Below are 16,887 nucleotides of genomic sequence, written 5' to 3'. Positions count from 1 at the left end.
GAGATGTAAGGATTACACAGAGGCGGGCTGAGAATTGCCTGGGCCCCAGGGCAATAAGGCAGAGAAACATATTACCCATGAAAAAGGCTTAATATTCTTACGCTCAAAATTCCTTTCTGGTCCCATGATCTAGTGCAATAACTAGACGGTAGTGGCAATGAATCCATAGCAACTGAGAGAGCCGCTGACCAGCAGCAGTTCTCACTGGTGGACTTGAGATGTCCATGTATTACATCAGGCATGCACAACCTGTGGCCCGCAAAGCTGTTCTGTGAGGGGCCCCAACGGCACTGTCACAACGGGGCTGGCACTACTAGGGGTACAGAGAAAATGAGACAAACTGGCGACACGGCAACGCAAGTATGCTGCGCTCTCCATTATTGTTTATGGGAGGAACCCCACTTCCCAGACACTTATTGCATATATGAAGTTATATTTCGGCCCTTGGGAGCTGTACAATCTGCCAAAAAGGCCCTCAGAACAGAAAAGGTTGGGCACCCCTGTAACAGATGGATGGCCACTGCCTTCGTGTAATAGTACATTCTGCTATAGCGCTCTTATAAATAGGGTTGTTTGTGATGACACTTCCCCTATAGCTGTAGGTTATGATTCTTCCATGGTAAACTTTCCGGCACATTAAGGGTATGTTCACACAAGGTCATTACGTCCGTAATTGACGGACGTATTTCGGCCGCAAGTCCCGGACCGAACACACTGCAGGGAGCCGGGCTCCTAGCATCATAGTTATGTACGACGCTAGGAGTCTCTGCCTCGCTGCGGGACAACTGTCCCGTACTGTAATCATGTTTTCAGTACGGGACAGTAGTTCCACGGAGAGGCAGGGACTCCTAGCGTCGTACATAACTATGATGCTAGGAGCTCGGCTCCCTGCAGTGTGTTCGGTCCGGGACTTGCGGCCGAAATACGTCCGGCAATTACGGACGTATTGACCTCGTGTGAACATACCCAAACACTGCCATATTTATGGTCCACGTTACATATCTTTCTAATTACGGTAGTGTGACTGGATCTCAGGGGATAGTAGGAAGACCTCCGAATTTAAACTTTGGACATGGATGATAGTAGTACAAATCACAGTACCCCAAATCAGTACAGGAAAAGTAGTCCGATACTTCAACATTTAAAGGAAAAGGCTGTTTTTGAACAGATTTATATCATATAACAGCAGTAAATTCTATTCTGGTAGATCCATCATGAACCCCCTAAATGTATCTATACATGACCACCATACCGGGATGTGGTCTACCTTACATGACGTGAGGGTTGCGACTGGGAAGCCACATACAGCTACAAACACGAAAGTGTTAGTGTTCAGATTCAATAGATCGTAATAACTGCTCAACATAAAATAATTTACCGTTGATAAAAACTGCTAGCTATGGTTTTTTAAATGTAAACTGTCATTCACCAACTTTTTCTATGGAACTGCATTGCCAGTAAGATAGAACCTACGCCTGAAATAGATTCTCATACATCGGATATTAAATACCTAAGCGTCCATCTTATGCTCAAAACAATATTGAGTGGGGCGGATTATTAACCAGTGGGGGGTAGAGATTGAACATGTAGCTGTCTTGGGCCACAAGGGTTATTGGGCCATGTCAATCATTTTGGAGCCATCCAGTCTTATCAGAAGACATAGAATAAAATAGACAGAGCAGAAGGCAACTACACGGTTAATGTGGCCCAGACCACCACAGAAAGGACTCCAGCTCCGTAATCCCTGTATAGACTAGGGCACGGGCCGGCAGGAATTGGCAGACATAACACATCACAGGAGCTGGTTAGGTTTGCCACGGTGCCCCTGGAGCAGGCATATGGCGGTGGTCGTATATGTACCAGCCGTACACGGACAGAACCATACCGTGGCAGTCAGCAGTCCTGCAGAACGGCCCCTCTCCCGCCACACACCGCAGTGTTACCATTCGTTTCATAGGCGCCTAACTACAACTCTACCTTCTTGGATTCAGCACTAGGCGAGAGTCTGGACTGCAGCTTCTCCACAACTTCCACCACGGAGTCTGCCATCTTTACCACTGGCAGGTGTGAGACCGGAAGACTCCTCTAGTTACTTTCCTTCCAGAGAGTGTTCGCCATCACAAATCCGGCCTGAAGGAAGCGGATGTTGGATAGTGACGTGGAAGGAACACAGCGCGACGCCATGTTAAGTACTGGCAAACACCTGCCACACATCACTCCCACCCTTCAGCGTTCTGGCAGTCAGTACTGAGGGAGATGTTACGCCTAAGATTTCTCTTACTATACTGCTCCTCAGCTGCGCCTACTCCCATTACACAGACTTTCTACCCTAGTGACAGAGGCAGATAGCGAGCCCCACAATTACGGGATCCCAGAGCCCCTGCAGGGAAGGGGGTTACTATGGTGTGAGCGGCTCATAATTATGTTCCATCCCTCAGGTGCAGGTCAAACTGAAGCGTTAATACCATTGTAACGCACGCACAGCCATCAGGACAAGTCCTGGCAGCCATGTACTCTTTTACAATGACTGCTTTTACATCGGTTAACTTGATTTATTACCTATATAGGATATGTACACGCAGTATTTTTGGACGTGTTTTTTCTCCCATTGTAATAAATTTCACCAAATATAAAATGCACCAATGGACTTTTTCCCCCCCCCCCCCCACAATGTGGAATTTGTGTAATAAAAACTTGTATGCATTAACTGCACATTTTCCTATTGAAGTAAAATGGAAGCTTTCGACAGGCATTAATTGGCATGTGAACAGGTCCTTACCACAGAAGGGAACACCAACCACACCATGGTATGGTCTACCTGTCCTATTGAGCCATAGATCAGTCTAATTCACATGTTCCATGTTTTTGTAACAGCAGTCACACTGATAGTATGGAACTTTGCACACCATGTCTGGCCAGCAAGTCAGAAGACATCACGTTTCCAAATGTCTCCTGTGGGGCACATATAGTCCCAATGTTTACCAAGTGTCCTTTTAGCATACTGGGACATATTTACAGATGGAGACTTAGGCTTCATTCACATCTGCGTTAGGGTCCCGTCCTGATGTGGACCCTGAACAGACAGAAACCAGAGGCTTCCGTTTCATCACCATTTATTTCAATGGTGACTGACCCAGCGCCCATGGTTTCTGTTTCGCCAGAAGTAATAGCGTAGTCGACTACACTATTGCTTCTGGCAAAACTACAGGTCCAGTGCACAGCATAGTCAACAACGCTATGGCTTCCGGAAAAACGACTGGTCTGGTGCACAGACAAATGGAAACCATGGGCACTGGATCCATCACCATTGAAATCAATGGTGATTGAAACCTCTGGTTTCCATCAGTGTCAGTTTGTGTCTGTTCAGGGTCCCGTTCTGACAAAGCCCTGACAATGTCAGAACGCAGATGTGAACGAGGCCTTATTGGTGCTATAGAACATTCTGTTCACTACATTAAAAAGTATGCAGCACACAATAATAGATGAGTCATCTATGGAAATATGGCCTCATTTCTAAATTAACACAAACTGACCTTGTTGCCCATAGCAGCTTCTATTTTTCTATAGCAGTTTATTAAAATTAAAGCTCTGGTTGCTGTGGAGAACAAGGTCAGTTTTTTTTTTTTTAAACTGACAAGTGATAAATGTAGTGATAAATGAAGCCTTATGTATACCACAGACATGGCCATGAATGTGTGAAGACCCAATTTCTTGCCAGATTTCTATAGTGAGGGGCCTTTAGGCCAGGATCACATGGCTTTGATGCAGTATGAGCCATTCACAGGAGTGGATACAAAAGAAATGAGACGCATCAGTCTTCTTTATACACTTGATCCTTATGGGTCCACTTCTGGCTGCCACAAAACATTAAGCAAATCTGGTCTTAATGGCAAACAAGTGCAGAGGCATTTACCCATACCATCTTATTTGATTCACACAAAGGCCCATACATTAAATTCTACATAGCTTATAAAGAACTGCTCTTTTCATATAACCCTGCCATGGGTGCTTAGGCTGGGGTGTCAGTTCTTTGCAATATGCTTATAAAAAAAAAAAAAAAAAAAACACGTTTCAAGCATTTTAGACTGGCCATGTTTCACTTACAGTAGTCCACTTGTAAAAAAAACACAAAACATAAGTGTATTTTAGCAGAAATTTTATTGATTTTATATAAACTGAAGCAGCTCATTTTCCAGGGAGGATGATTCCATCATACTGAAAGACAATACAATACTGGTGTTACTACAGTTGCATTATTACAGATATTCAGCATTACATACAAAGGGTGAATTTAACATTGACTTTTCTATGCCAGAAAACTGGTGTACAAGTGGCACAAGTGTATTCATCTGCAGAATTGTGGCTTTCTGCTTCCACCACCACCAGTCACGTGATATGCTAGTGATTTTTAATGGCTACATGCTGGGGTTTCAGAGCTACACTTGTCAGAAATGAATTGGGATTTAAGTTGCTCAATGAATTCCTATGGATTGCAACTTATTGATCACGACAACACAAAGTCCATGTCTAGCCCCAGCCTAAAATAGTTGTTAGCGGCACATCTCCATGTAAAGAGGAGGCTGTGATGCTGACAATGATACAATCATGTAGTCCCTATTTGTTTGCATGTCTCCATACACTATAGCATTGCCCTGTGTAATAGGGCCTGTTCGTGACAGCTGATCTGCCTATACAGAGCACTGATCAACCCTAAAACAAGTAGACGTCTGCCCATGTAAACCCACCCCGAGCTGTGTTTACACGCGTGTGCAGATCATTTTCCCATCTGTCTCAGTCATAGTCGCCAGTGTATATTATAGAGACATATTTGGTTCCTAAAGAGTCAGGCCCCCTGCACACAACCATGCCCATAATAACTAATTACGGGCACAGCTGGCAACAGCCACCCGCATTTAGTATGGGAGCACGGTCTGTCCTATCTTTTGCGGAGGCCTTCTACAGCACATACACCTTCCTGCAAATATATGGGAAGGTGTCTAATTATGGAACATTTCACTTCTACTGACCAGACAAATTCTACAGTAGTGTGCATGGGGCCTTAGAGAAATTCTCTCCAGAACAGTCCAACCTTGTATTTGTGCTGTTTAGAAGTGGTCTACTATCCAGTTTGTCACTAGAAACACTCGTCTCAATGCAGATGAACATTTAGTGGAAATTCCATGGAATTCAGACTGGCAGCAGACTCCAGTTTGAGAACGCTCCACTAAAGGGAGGAGAATTTTAGGCTATGTTCACACAGGGCAGATATGCTGCTATAAAGTACACAGCATTTCCACCCTGGTCCACTAGGGGAATTGCAGCTGAAAAGCCAAACCTAATTGTTTGTTGGGCTGAAAAGTCTGCTGTGGACAATCAGCAAACACAAAGTACATAGTGTGTAAATATATAGAAATTCTACTGCTGCATGATGGCAGTTTGGCTTCGTTCACATCACTTGGGTCCTGTTCTGACACCGTCTGAGCTTTGTCAGAACGGGACCCTGGACACAAACCAAAACCAGAGGTTTCCATTTGTCTGTTCAGGGACCCGCTCTGATGGAATGTCAGAACAGGACCCAAACGCAGATGTGAACGAAGCTTTAACAGCTTGTATAATGCTAATGGCTCAATTGCAGTTATGACGTGCCAATAGCCCATAAGCTATACAGTCAAACCAAAGCAGCCAGTAGTTGAAGTTTCCTGTAAACACAAGGAAAATTATACCCTCAACAGTTCTGCAGCCCAAGGCATTGTTCACATCTGCGTCAGGGCTCTGTTCAGGCATTCCATCTAAGCTTTGTCAGAACGGAGCCCTGACTGAAATCAATGGTGATAGAAGCCTATGGTTTCAATTTGTTTCAGTGGTGACTGATCTGGTGCAAATGGTTTGTTGGTCTCAGTTTTGCAAGCGCTCTGTCGTTTTGACAGAATGAAGTGTAGTTGACAGCTATTCATTCAGTCAATGGATCAGAAAGGAGCCCTGATGCAGATGTGAACAAAGCCTTACCAGAATCATTTTATATCGGTAAAGCCTATAATGCAAGTTCTCATCTAGAGTGGCTCCAAACTGGAGTTTTGCTTTAATCCATGATGAAATTCAAGCAAAATCAAGTGTTTAGAAAGGTTGTAAATCCTTATCGTACATGGCCACAGATCATAGTCACCATGAAGCCCTTATAGGAAACACCCTATAACAAGACAAGGGAAATCTAGAATCGCTTTATTGTGCATTGCGACACTTGCAAAAAACTGCTGCATTGCCCCTGCAAGGCCACGTTTCCATGGGGGCCTAGCACAAAACACAAGGCTTCTAATACCATAAGCACAAATCTGCTATAGAGTATGTGCACATGCAGGAATTTCTCCAACAAATCCACCACAAATGTCCTATTCATGACTGTGCATGGATTTCTGCAAGACACACTAAAACTGTTGCAGAAACTTTCGCAACAGTTCTGCTGAACGTGAAACACACTATTCATGTTGATTTGATACCGTCCTATAATAGGAAGCTTCAATTTTGCATTCCTAGACAATTGCATTTTCAACAAAGACCATTTAAGGATTCGCTTACCTTCTGTTGGAACCAGCGCATGGCTTCCTCTTTACCAATTCGGTGCTTTGCACCAATGGTGCCGGTCTTGCGCTTTTTATCAGCAATACTGAATCCAGGGCGCCCAAGTACCTGTAGAAATATTTATATTGCTCAGAACAGACACGTAATCAAAACACTTGCTCAATTTGTGGCCAGAATATCATTGCATTAACCCCATTCCTTCAGCTTTATCTCCAAGGTTCAGGAACTTGTATTGAGTACTATTAGCTTGAACAGTGCTCTAAAGTAGTCTTCATAATCTAGGCCATTTGCATTGCAAACCGACGGGAAGTACTCCTTTTAACCCATCAGTACACACCAAAATGCAGACCCACCATCAACTGAAAACGCCAGCCAGCAGGAGATCTAGGGAGAGCTGCAATTGTCAATTCAGGGAGTGTACAATTACATGGCGAATTCCTTATTATGCAGTATATGGTTGTGCAGTCCTGTCCCCAAGAGCTGATCTTGCTAGTAAAGGGGCAAGACCCAAAGGCAGCATAACCCTTGCAGTTTAACTGTACCGGAAAGCTGGCATACTATCTCATGGATGTGGACACAGCCATCACCCCAAGGCTACACAGCAACTTTGACCACAACAGGTCACATGGTCAAAGATTAATTCCATGCTATGCACACAGCAAAGTGAATGTTGCCACATTGCAGCCAGCAGGTCTGGATTTCTTGCAACTTTCAGGTCACTCATCTGCTGATCGCAATGCAGCCACACTCACTTTAATTATGTGATGCACACAGGGACAGCAGTCTGGCCGTGCAACCTGTGTAGCAGCCAAAGCTGCAGTGAGCCATAGTTAAAATAAAGGCCGGAGTGCTTATGGAAGATAGACTCAGAGGAAATCTGGTTATGTCTACACAAGTTCTGTGGTATAAACATATTGAGAAATATTAGGGTAGATCTAGGCTTGGGTGAAGGTGCATTGGTGCAGAGTTCTGGCACATTTTCCAAAATGTGTCAGAATGGTTGCCATTTAAAAATTCAAAGAACTGTATAGAACACTGGGAGTGACGAGGGGGAGTAGGCACAGACACTTCACTTACTCAACCTCTTGATTGGCTAACAAGAAGTGCCAAGTCACAGCACAAGCCACTGATAACTTGGCACATCTTCTGCACGTCTTTGTTTCATGTGTCAAAAAGTGACCAGTACTTCAGTGTCAGAGTACCTCAACTTTTTCAATTCACAATTTCAAAATAGTTTGCTGTGAAGGTGTGGGTTGGGCGGGGTACTCAAGTGGCAGACAGTTATCCGAACCTCTGCACTCTGTTCTATCCATATCCGTGAAAGCCTGACAGCAGGAACATGGAAATGAGTTTAAGGCTGTGGGGCACCATCTACAAATGGCAGATAAAGGCTTAGATTTCTGCTGCAGATCTACCCATGTGAACACAGCCTTATGGTGTTCAGCTTGGACATTCATCTTATGGTACCCAGGTAAATTAACCTTCAGTAAAAATAGTTATGTACCCCATGTCTAGGTAATCCTCAGCCTATTAAGACTCCAGGATAATGTAGCAAAGAAGCAGGACATTGGATTTTTGTATGCAGATTTAGGCTTGGTTCAGAGTTTTTCGCAGGTGGAAATTCTGCCTCAAAATTTCATTTGGAAGATTGAAGCAGATTTTACTCTCCCTGCGTGCAGCTTTTCCGCTGTGTTTTTCGCCTGGGGCCATTGAGCGCCATGGGAATAAAACTGTGAGATACACTCTGCCTCCCATTGAGGTCAAATGCGTAAATGCCCATAGACAGGGCATGTCCCTTTCCCCAGTTAGCAGGTTTTACCGCTGGCGGGGGGAGAAAAAAAAAAAAAAAAAAAAGCCTCCGCCTCCCATTGAAATCAATGGGAGCCATTTCAAGAGTTTTGCGGCGCGGTTTCTGCATCAAAACTTGTAATGTGTATAAGGTTAAGGTTTAGCACAAGTTAGAATATTCTTGTTAACATCTAAAACAAAATATTGATTGTGTTAGACTTTTTTTTCAGCAGCATTAACCCCTTCCCGCCACAGCCCTTTCAGATTTTCATTTTAGTTTTTTCTTCCCCACCTTCCAAAAGCCATAACGTCTTTATATTTCCATCTATATAGTACTATGAGGAAATGATTTTTGCAGGACGAGTTTTCGTTTTTCGTAGCACCATTTATGTTGCCGTGTAATGTACTAGGAAACGGGAAAACATTTGTGGGGTAGAAAATGAAACAAACAGCGATGCCGTTTTTATGGAATTCACTGTGCAATTAACACATGTTAACTTTATTCTGCGGGCCAAAAAGACTACGGCAATACCAAATATATATTGTTTTTTCTATATTTTACAAGTAAAAACCTAAGTAATAAAGAAAATTAATTTTGTGTTGCCAAATTCTGAGAGCCATTACATATTTTTCTGTCGATTAAGTGGTATAAGGGCTTATTTTTTGCGGGAGAAGTTGTAGTTTAATACCATTTTGGAGTACATGCGATGTTTGATCACTTCATTTTTTGTGGGAGATTAGGGGACCAAAAAAAAAAAAAAAAAAAGAATCTTGCGTTTACATTTTTTTTTTATTCTAGGGCGTTAACTGTGCGGGTTAAATAATTATATATTGTAATAGACTTTTACGGATGTGGCGATATCAATTATGTTATAGTTTGTTTTTTTACTACTATGCCTCTCAAAAAAATAAAAAAATAAAACTTTATTTAACTCATTTTTACTCTTCATTAGTCCCCCTAGGGGACTTCAACCAGCGATCGTTCGATCGCTTGCACGATATACTGCAATACTAATGTATTGCAGTATATCGTGATTCTGATGGGCTTCTATTAAGCCCTGCCAGAGGCAGGGCTTAATAGGTGCACAAAGATGGTGGACCTAGGGGCCTTCATTAGGCCCCCAGGCAGCCATAACCATCCCGCCCACCCCCGTGATTGCGTTGCAGGGGGGTACGATGAGCTTAAAGGGGGTTGCCCCCCTCTTTCTAACGATTTAAATGCTGCGGTCGCTATTGACGCAGCATTTAACGAGTTAAACTAGCGGGATCGCTCGAGCGAGATGCCGCTTGTGTCGGCTGTAACAGCTGACACCCGCATCGTATGGAGTGAGTTCACTCAGTGAGCCTGCTTCATACTTCCCCTACCCGAAATTGGCGTATGGATACGTCAAATGTCGGGAAGGGGTTAAGACCACCTTTAATGTCAGTCTCAACACTACATGTAGAGCCAAGACAGTATATGCTCCTAAAGCACAATGCTCCAAAACAACCTCATCCATCTGTATGCCAGGCCTACATGTCAATATAGTTACTAGGCATGCCCCATAGAATATACATACCACATAGAAATCCAGCCCATAAATTCCAATACTTGGGTCATATTTAATTCCCAGATCAATGTGCTCCTGGATACCAAAACCAAAGTTTCCTGTGTCAGAGAAGTTGTTCTTCCTCAATTCATATTCTCTAACCTAGAACATAAAGAAAGATCAATTTGTGTTAATCGCAAGTCAATGGGCAGAAACTTCGAATCTCATTTTTGCGATTGCTACATGTAATGCGGAGCATGTTACCCCAAAACCGTTCTGTACCATAAACAGAAGTATCAATGTTAAACACTTCAAAAGAACAACCCTTGCCCCAATTGAAACAATGGTAGAAGCACAAGACATGCAACAAGTCACTGACCACCAAAGTGTTCAGCTTCGATATCAGACAGGGTCAACAGTTGCACTGGAGCTTTGCTAGAGCTCTGTAAATACTTCCCAACTAGCAACAATGTAGTTAAGATTAAGCACCAAGGAACCATCAACTGCATACACATGTAGCGGGTGCTAACCTTTTTCATTATGTATATCCACAGGATATGCCATAAACGGCCAATAGATATGGGTCCCACCCCTAGATCAGGGCACCCTGAACCCTGTTCTACCTTGCTCAGCACCTGCTGCTTCCCTTCCACTTGAGTGGTCTGGCTTTACAGAAACAGCAGAGTTAGTTTCTGCAACTCTGATAGAAGTGAATGGGAGTTACAGAAACAGCGAAGCACGATAAACTACACTGTTTACAAAGTAGCCGGGAAGCAGTGGTAGCTGAGCAAGGTAGAATGGGGTTCAGGGGACCTAGTTCTTCAACATGTAAATCCAAGGAGGTGTGACCCATGTCCATTGGATATGTCAAAGATGGAAACACTTCATTAAAGATGACCTCCAGTGAAAAACATCCCATCATTGCACCCCTGTCCGATTGTCTAGCCATCTCTATACTACGTATACTGTACACACTTCCCTGCTGCCCAGCATCCTGTCTGTCTTAGTAAACAGATTTCAGCCTAATTTCTATGCTATAATTCTTATGATGCCCAAGTACACTATAGCATTGCATGAGCATCTAGAGCCAGTACCATCTCTGCCTGCTGGGTGGACACCTGTTCGTGTCTTCCTAATTAGGACACTTTTCACATTGCATTTTGGCATCCAGTCAGGGGCTGCAATGGTTTCCACTTTAGACAGAGGGGAATGTCCTGTGCCCAGGGAAAATCTGGTTGTCACTGAATTGCTCTGGCTGAGGGCTATGGAGAAGACTATCCATATACAAGGACAGTGATGTCGAGTCTTACCAAGGGCCAAAGTCCATAGACAGTGTGTCAGCTGAGTAGCGTACAGACATACCAAAAGGATACTTTGTATCCATTGAGCTAAGAGTCCTATGGATCGGTTTATCAAGCGCAAATGCAATAGGAAGAGGGCCTAAGCCAAGTATGCAGTCAGAGGCTGAGCAGTGATCTTTATTATTAGTGTGACAGGAGCCTGTGTAATCAGTAACTGACAGGTTCCCAACACATGGGAAGCTTTATTTTTGGGTGGAGTGTCCCTTTAAACACATTCTTGGCCACTACCCAACTTGGAAAATTATAGCATACATGTTACAAATAGTCTCATTTACATCCCATATAGTTGAACCATCGAATACATAACAGAAGTCAGGGGAGGAAGGCCTAAGGCCCCATGCACACGCTCCCAAAGTATGGGAGCACGGCCTGTAAAATGCATATGAACGGACAAGTTCCATAATCTTCTGAACATTTCTACGGCACAGACACCCATCCGTAGCGATACGGAAAGTTGTCTGCAGCCAATTGAACAGAATGGGTCTGTAATTACAGAGCCTTTACAGTAGTGTGCATGGGGCCTAAAACGGATTGTACAATTTTGATAAGAAATTTGAGACTTCATACAAAGTGAGGTGCTGCCAAAGTTAAGTTCTCACCATGAATACCCTTTTTTGCAATGAAGCTGGTTAAGTCAGTTGATCACTGCAGGTTCAGAAGTCCAGGGCAATAAGCCAAACGGCATTTGGTTATAGGTCTGCCACTGCAGGGAAATGCTGCTTAGTAGCTCTGCTGACTAATAGAGGGTGGTCCCAAGTGAGAAAAGACATGCCCCAAAAGGATTTGTTGGTACAAGGCTTCCTATTAAAAATGTGCAGCATGCCAAGAATCCTCTGCACTGTGTGAATGGGGTTTATTAAATCCCACATTCAATTGTGTTGTACTGTACATGACATATCGTGACCCAAAATCCTATTGCTATAATGCTACATACCTTAAGGCCCTTCTCCAGAATTTCTTCTGCTTTGGCTCCCCGAACTGTACAGTGAACAGCAATCTTTTCATTTCTCCTGATTCCAAAAGACCTCACAGTGTAGCGAGCTTAAAAAGGAGGGGCACAACATAAATACACAGCGCAAGAGTGTTTTTGTAATATGCATGACATTTAAAAAAAAAAAAAAACAAACAGAATCAGGGGACTGGTTAAGCAGACAATGGCTGCACCAACTTACAACCAATGTCATGTTTCACAAGATAACAGTAGACAGCCACAAACTAGAATCTTGTCAGGTTGGCATAACTCTGGCACTCAAGTTTAGAGCAGTTGGCACCAAAAAAAAAAAAAACCTATGGTCAACCTTCAAGTATTTAAGAAACAGCAAGATTCAATTCTTACCTTTAGAAAAAACAGGCGTCTGCCCAGTGAGCTGTTCCAGCACTTTAGCCGCTCTGGTCAGTCTATCACCACTCTCACCAACACAGATATTGAGGCACAATTTGCGGATCCTCAGCTCACGCATAGGATTTTCCTTCTCAGATTTTTCCTAGAAGAGAATTTATTAGATACCTGAACTTATAAAAAAAAAAAAAGACTGACAAACAACAAAACGGAAACTTCTGCTATTAGGGCCTGTTCACACTTGGATCAGTGTTTCCATTCTGCTCCATCAGAGGAGCAGAATAATAAAGATACCAAAAGAACCAGTTCCAATTAGTGATGGGAAATCTAGTTCATTTTTGGGATTAGTTCACTAGGAACTAGTTCAGTCAAAAGATTAGTTCATTGTCTCTAGCTCTGGGACACCGTTGAGAAGTGATGGGAAACAGAAAATACATAGGGGAACCCTGGAACATGTCACACAGATATATACATCTATCTCGGTCATAAACTTTAAATTGAACAAAAGGCCAGTTCACACTAGGCTTTTTGGCGCCGTTTGACGCGGAGGTTACGTTAGAATCCGCTCCAAAAAAACTGTCAAAAATCACCCCCCATTGGTTTCAATAGGAGTTTTTTTTCCAACGAGCGGGGGAAAAAAAAAAAAATATAGAAATAGTCACTCTTTCCTCCCACGTTTCCATCTCGGGAACTCCCTTTGACATCAATGGGAGGCATAGAAAGTTATTCGCTGCGTTTTTTGCCCACGTCACTCAATGAACACGGCCGAAAGATGCTGCAAGAGCGCAGGCAGGTCAAAATCGGCCTCAAAATTCCTTCAGGAATTTTGAGGCAGATTTTTCCTGACTACAAAATACTCCGTGTGAACAGGGCCTGAAGGTTCAGATTATGGTTGGAAAAAAAAAAAGTGATTTGTCCCACTTTGGATGTTGCAAGTGTTTCTTCTCTCTAACTGCTTGTCCTGCATTTAAATATATTCTAACAGGGAATGGAAGAGGCCAATAGGTCCTGAGGAGGTTGACAGGGAACATGTCTTGCAAACTGACTGAACGTAAAGTCTAGCTAAACATTTAACAAACTTCTGACATGTCATAGTGATGTGTCAGAAGTTTTGATTTGTGGGGTCTAAGTGCTCAGACCACCACCAATCGCTAAAACAAAGCAGCTAAAGTGCTCCTGTGAGCGTTCAGCCGCTTAGTTTCTGTTCGGCTTTTTCCGGAAATAAATGTATCGGAGTACGGGATCATAGACTTTCTATTGAGTACATACTCCGATATATTTCTGGAAAAAGTCGGACACTAAACGGCAAAGCGTTCACAGGGGCGCTTCAGCTGCTTTGTTCTAGAGATTGGTGGGGGTTTCAGTGCTCGGACCCCCACCAATCCAAACTTCTGACATGTCACAAGATTGTTAAACGTTTAGCTGCACTTTAATGAACCAATACGCTAGGAGAACCAATCATGACAATCTAGTTCAATAAGATGCACGACACTGAACGCAGCGCCACCTATTGTAGTTTACAGGTACTGATTCATGGGGAATGGGTAGGAGCCCAGAGCCAGGACACAGTGTCAGAAGCAAGACTGGGTCTTTGGACTAAGATAGTGATTTTATCACAATGCGGGTGAATTGCTTGAACACACACACACACACTTGGGCTGTGTCTGGGAGACACAATGTCAGAGTTTAGTTTGTATTTGCTGGGCTGTTGTGATTTTCTACTTTCCTTTTCCAGCATTAGGAACTAAACACCAGGTGGTAAGTAACATGGCTGAGGAGCTGCTGTCACCAGCTGACTCCCCCACTTGCTTTAGCTCCTGATGAACTAGTCTTTGCCAGGGATGTGAAATAAATGTGTTCGCTTTGAACTTCTCATTCATGAATTACCCATCACTAGTTCTAATGCATGGCCACTGGCACCCAACAACTTTAATGGGTTCTATCATAGTGTCCATGCCTTTACCAGAAAAAGCACAGCAGGCTGCGTTATAGTTCCTAGTATTCTCATCCAGATGTGGACAGTCTCCTAACGGAGTCTCCAACGCAAATGTGAACAATCCCTTGAGTGCCACAGAAACATATCAATGCAAGCTCTTACATACAAAAAACAGAGAACCAATTTAAAGGGGTACACCATAAAATAGGCCACTAAGTTAGCACTGGAACGGGGCGACACTGTTTCCGGTTGCCAGCTGTACCCTTCCCCCTAGAAGCTGGGCATGTCTCGTCATGTCTTCTACGATGAGGGGTGGGATGCTTCCCATACGATACACAATAGAAGCCTTCAGGAACAACCTGAACCCCATTAGTCTACAAGACATACATATGTATCCAGAGACTCACGCAGCCCAGCGTCCATTATATTAGTTTACTACGTCTATCCGAGCGGCGACAGCCGGACTCCACTATACGCATACAACACGTAACACGGGCGCCCTCCACACAGCCATGGGGACAGAGCAGGCCAAGCAAACCACTCGTACCATGTCATCTACACATTCAATAACAGCGCCGCCATCACCCTGGAACAGTGAGCAACGCACAACGTAGAGCCGGGACACAACTCCCAACCACACACAGAGGATCGCGAGGGATTGAGCCGGCAGGGCTTGTCCCTTCAGCTCGTACTCACCGCCATGTTGGGAGATTGGAAGAGATCGCGATATTTCCGCTTCTGCCTTATATACTGCAGGAAGTAGGGACGCTGACGTCTCCGGGACGTTCTCTTACGCTGCGTCGGAGGTCACGTGTCCAGATTATTCCCGATTGCTTAGTAGTTTGCAGGTATCATGCGCATAATCATTATTTATCGCTTATCCACCGATCGCCTCTATGGGGCTTCCGAGCGCTAGCTTCAGCAGTCCCATAGAAATGAATGGAGCGGTGGCCGAGCATGCGCACTACCTGTGGGGCTCCCAGGATCGGTGGGGGTTCGTGCTGCCGGACCCTCACTGATCAGATATTTATCATCTATCCTGTAGATAGGTGATAAATATTGATTATGGGAAAACTCCTTTAACCCCTTCCCCCTGCTTGCATTGTGGGCCCTAATGACCAAGCCATTTTCTAAATTTTTCCATTGTCACATTCGAAGAGCTATAACTTTTTTTTTTTTGCGTCGACATAGCTGTTTAAGGTCTTGTTTTTTGCGACACGTCTTGTAGTTTTTATTGGTACCATTTTGGAGAAGATGCGACTTTTTGATCACTTTTTATCACATTTTTTTAAAGTCAGGATTAACAGAAAACAGCAATTCCATCGTTTTTTATTTTATTTTTTACGGCGTTCACCGTGCGGGTTAAATAATGTAATCGATTTATAGTCGGGGTCGTTACGGACGCGGCGATACCAAATATGTGCAACTTTTTTGCTTTATTGTGGTTTTTTTTTTAATAGTAAAGCAGTTTGTAAGGGGAAAAGCTGGGTTTTTCAATTTTTTTTTCACATTTTTTTTTAATTAACTTTATTCAACTTTTTTTTACTTTTATACTAGTCCCACTAGGGGACTTCACTATGCGATCCTCCGATCGCTATTATAATACAATGCAATACTTTTGTATGGCAGTGTATTATTGCCTGCGGACAGGCATCTGCTAGGTCATGCCTGTGGCATGATCTAGCAGGCATTCACTCCAGGCAGACCTGGGGGCCTTTATTAGGCCCCCGGCTGCCGTTGGAGACACAGACACTCGGCGATCGTATCGCTGGGTGTCGGTGGGAGAGAGAGAGGGAGCTCCCTCCCTCTCTCCAAAACCACTCAGATGCGGTGCTCGCTATTGAGCACCGCATCTGAGGGGTTAAACGTGTGAGATCGATACTAATATCGATCTCGCACGGCAGAGCAGGGACGCTCCCAGCCCTCAGCTACGTCTGGCAGCCGAGAGCAGGGAGATTTGACGGCTCCCTGCTCTGTTTACTTTATTCTACAGCAGCTCCGTGGAATAGCAGCGCTGTAGAATAAAGCCCATTAATGACCGCCGTGAAAAGGCTTATCGGCGGTCATTAAGGGGTTAATGTAGTGCCTGAACAAGGGCTTTATGGCCTCTCAGATAACAGACACTTTGGGATGTACTGATAGTGATTACCCATATACATTATAATACATATCATTTCGCTGTCGGCCTTTATTGTTATGCCATAAAATACAGTATAACATTATTTTGTACTATTAGGTTTACAAGTGTATCATTGTATTTTTCATTGTACTAAGTCTTCCTGTAAAACTGGCTATACAATAGTGACTTTAGACCGCCGTTTTCTGAATGACCTGTCCTGCCATAATTTAAAATGACAA

General features: G+C 43.7%; 2 protein-coding genes across 3 annotated transcripts in view; both read right to left on the bottom strand.

The window, feature by feature from the left end:
* The window catches only part of ELOA (elongin A), a 36,956-nt gene extending 34,771 nt beyond the window's left edge, over positions 1 to 2,185 (bottom strand). The window contains exon 1 of the mRNA XM_075853067.1: positions 1,978 to 2,185. Coding sequence (XP_075709182.1) covers positions 1,978 to 2,049 — 72 coding nt within the window. The 5' untranslated portion in view covers positions 2,050 to 2,185. The remainder of the gene's footprint in view (positions 1 to 1,977) is intronic.
* Positions 2,186 to 4,139: 1,954 nt separating this feature from the next.
* RPL11 (ribosomal protein L11) lies at positions 4,140 to 15,322 on the bottom strand. Of its 2 annotated transcripts, none has more exons than XM_075853065.1 (6): positions 15,226 to 15,322; positions 12,591 to 12,738; positions 12,189 to 12,295; positions 9,924 to 10,055; positions 6,574 to 6,684; positions 4,140 to 4,215 (listed from the first exon to the last, which is right to left on the bottom strand). In XM_075853065.1, exons 1-6 carry the CDS (start codon positions 15,229 to 15,231, stop codon positions 4,186 to 4,188), a joined length of 534 nt encoding a protein of 177 aa, XP_075709180.1. In that variant the 5' UTR covers positions 15,232 to 15,322; the 3' UTR covers positions 4,140 to 4,185. The 2 variants fall into 2 exon arrangements, with proteins under 2 accessions (XP_075709180.1, XP_075709181.1); XM_075853066.1 differs by lacking the exon at positions 15,226 to 15,322 and adding an exon at positions 15,077 to 15,219.
* Between the last annotated feature and the right edge of the window lie 1,565 nt (positions 15,323 to 16,887).

The sequence above is a fragment of the Rhinoderma darwinii genome, chromosome 2, assembly GCF_050947455.1.
Source record: "Rhinoderma darwinii isolate aRhiDar2 chromosome 2, aRhiDar2.hap1, whole genome shotgun sequence".
Classification (NCBI taxonomy): Eukaryota; Metazoa; Chordata; class Amphibia; order Anura; family Rhinodermatidae; genus Rhinoderma; species Rhinoderma darwinii.
The sequence above is the reverse complement of the archived record's forward strand: the minus strand, read 5'-3'. Positions and strand labels throughout refer to the sequence as shown.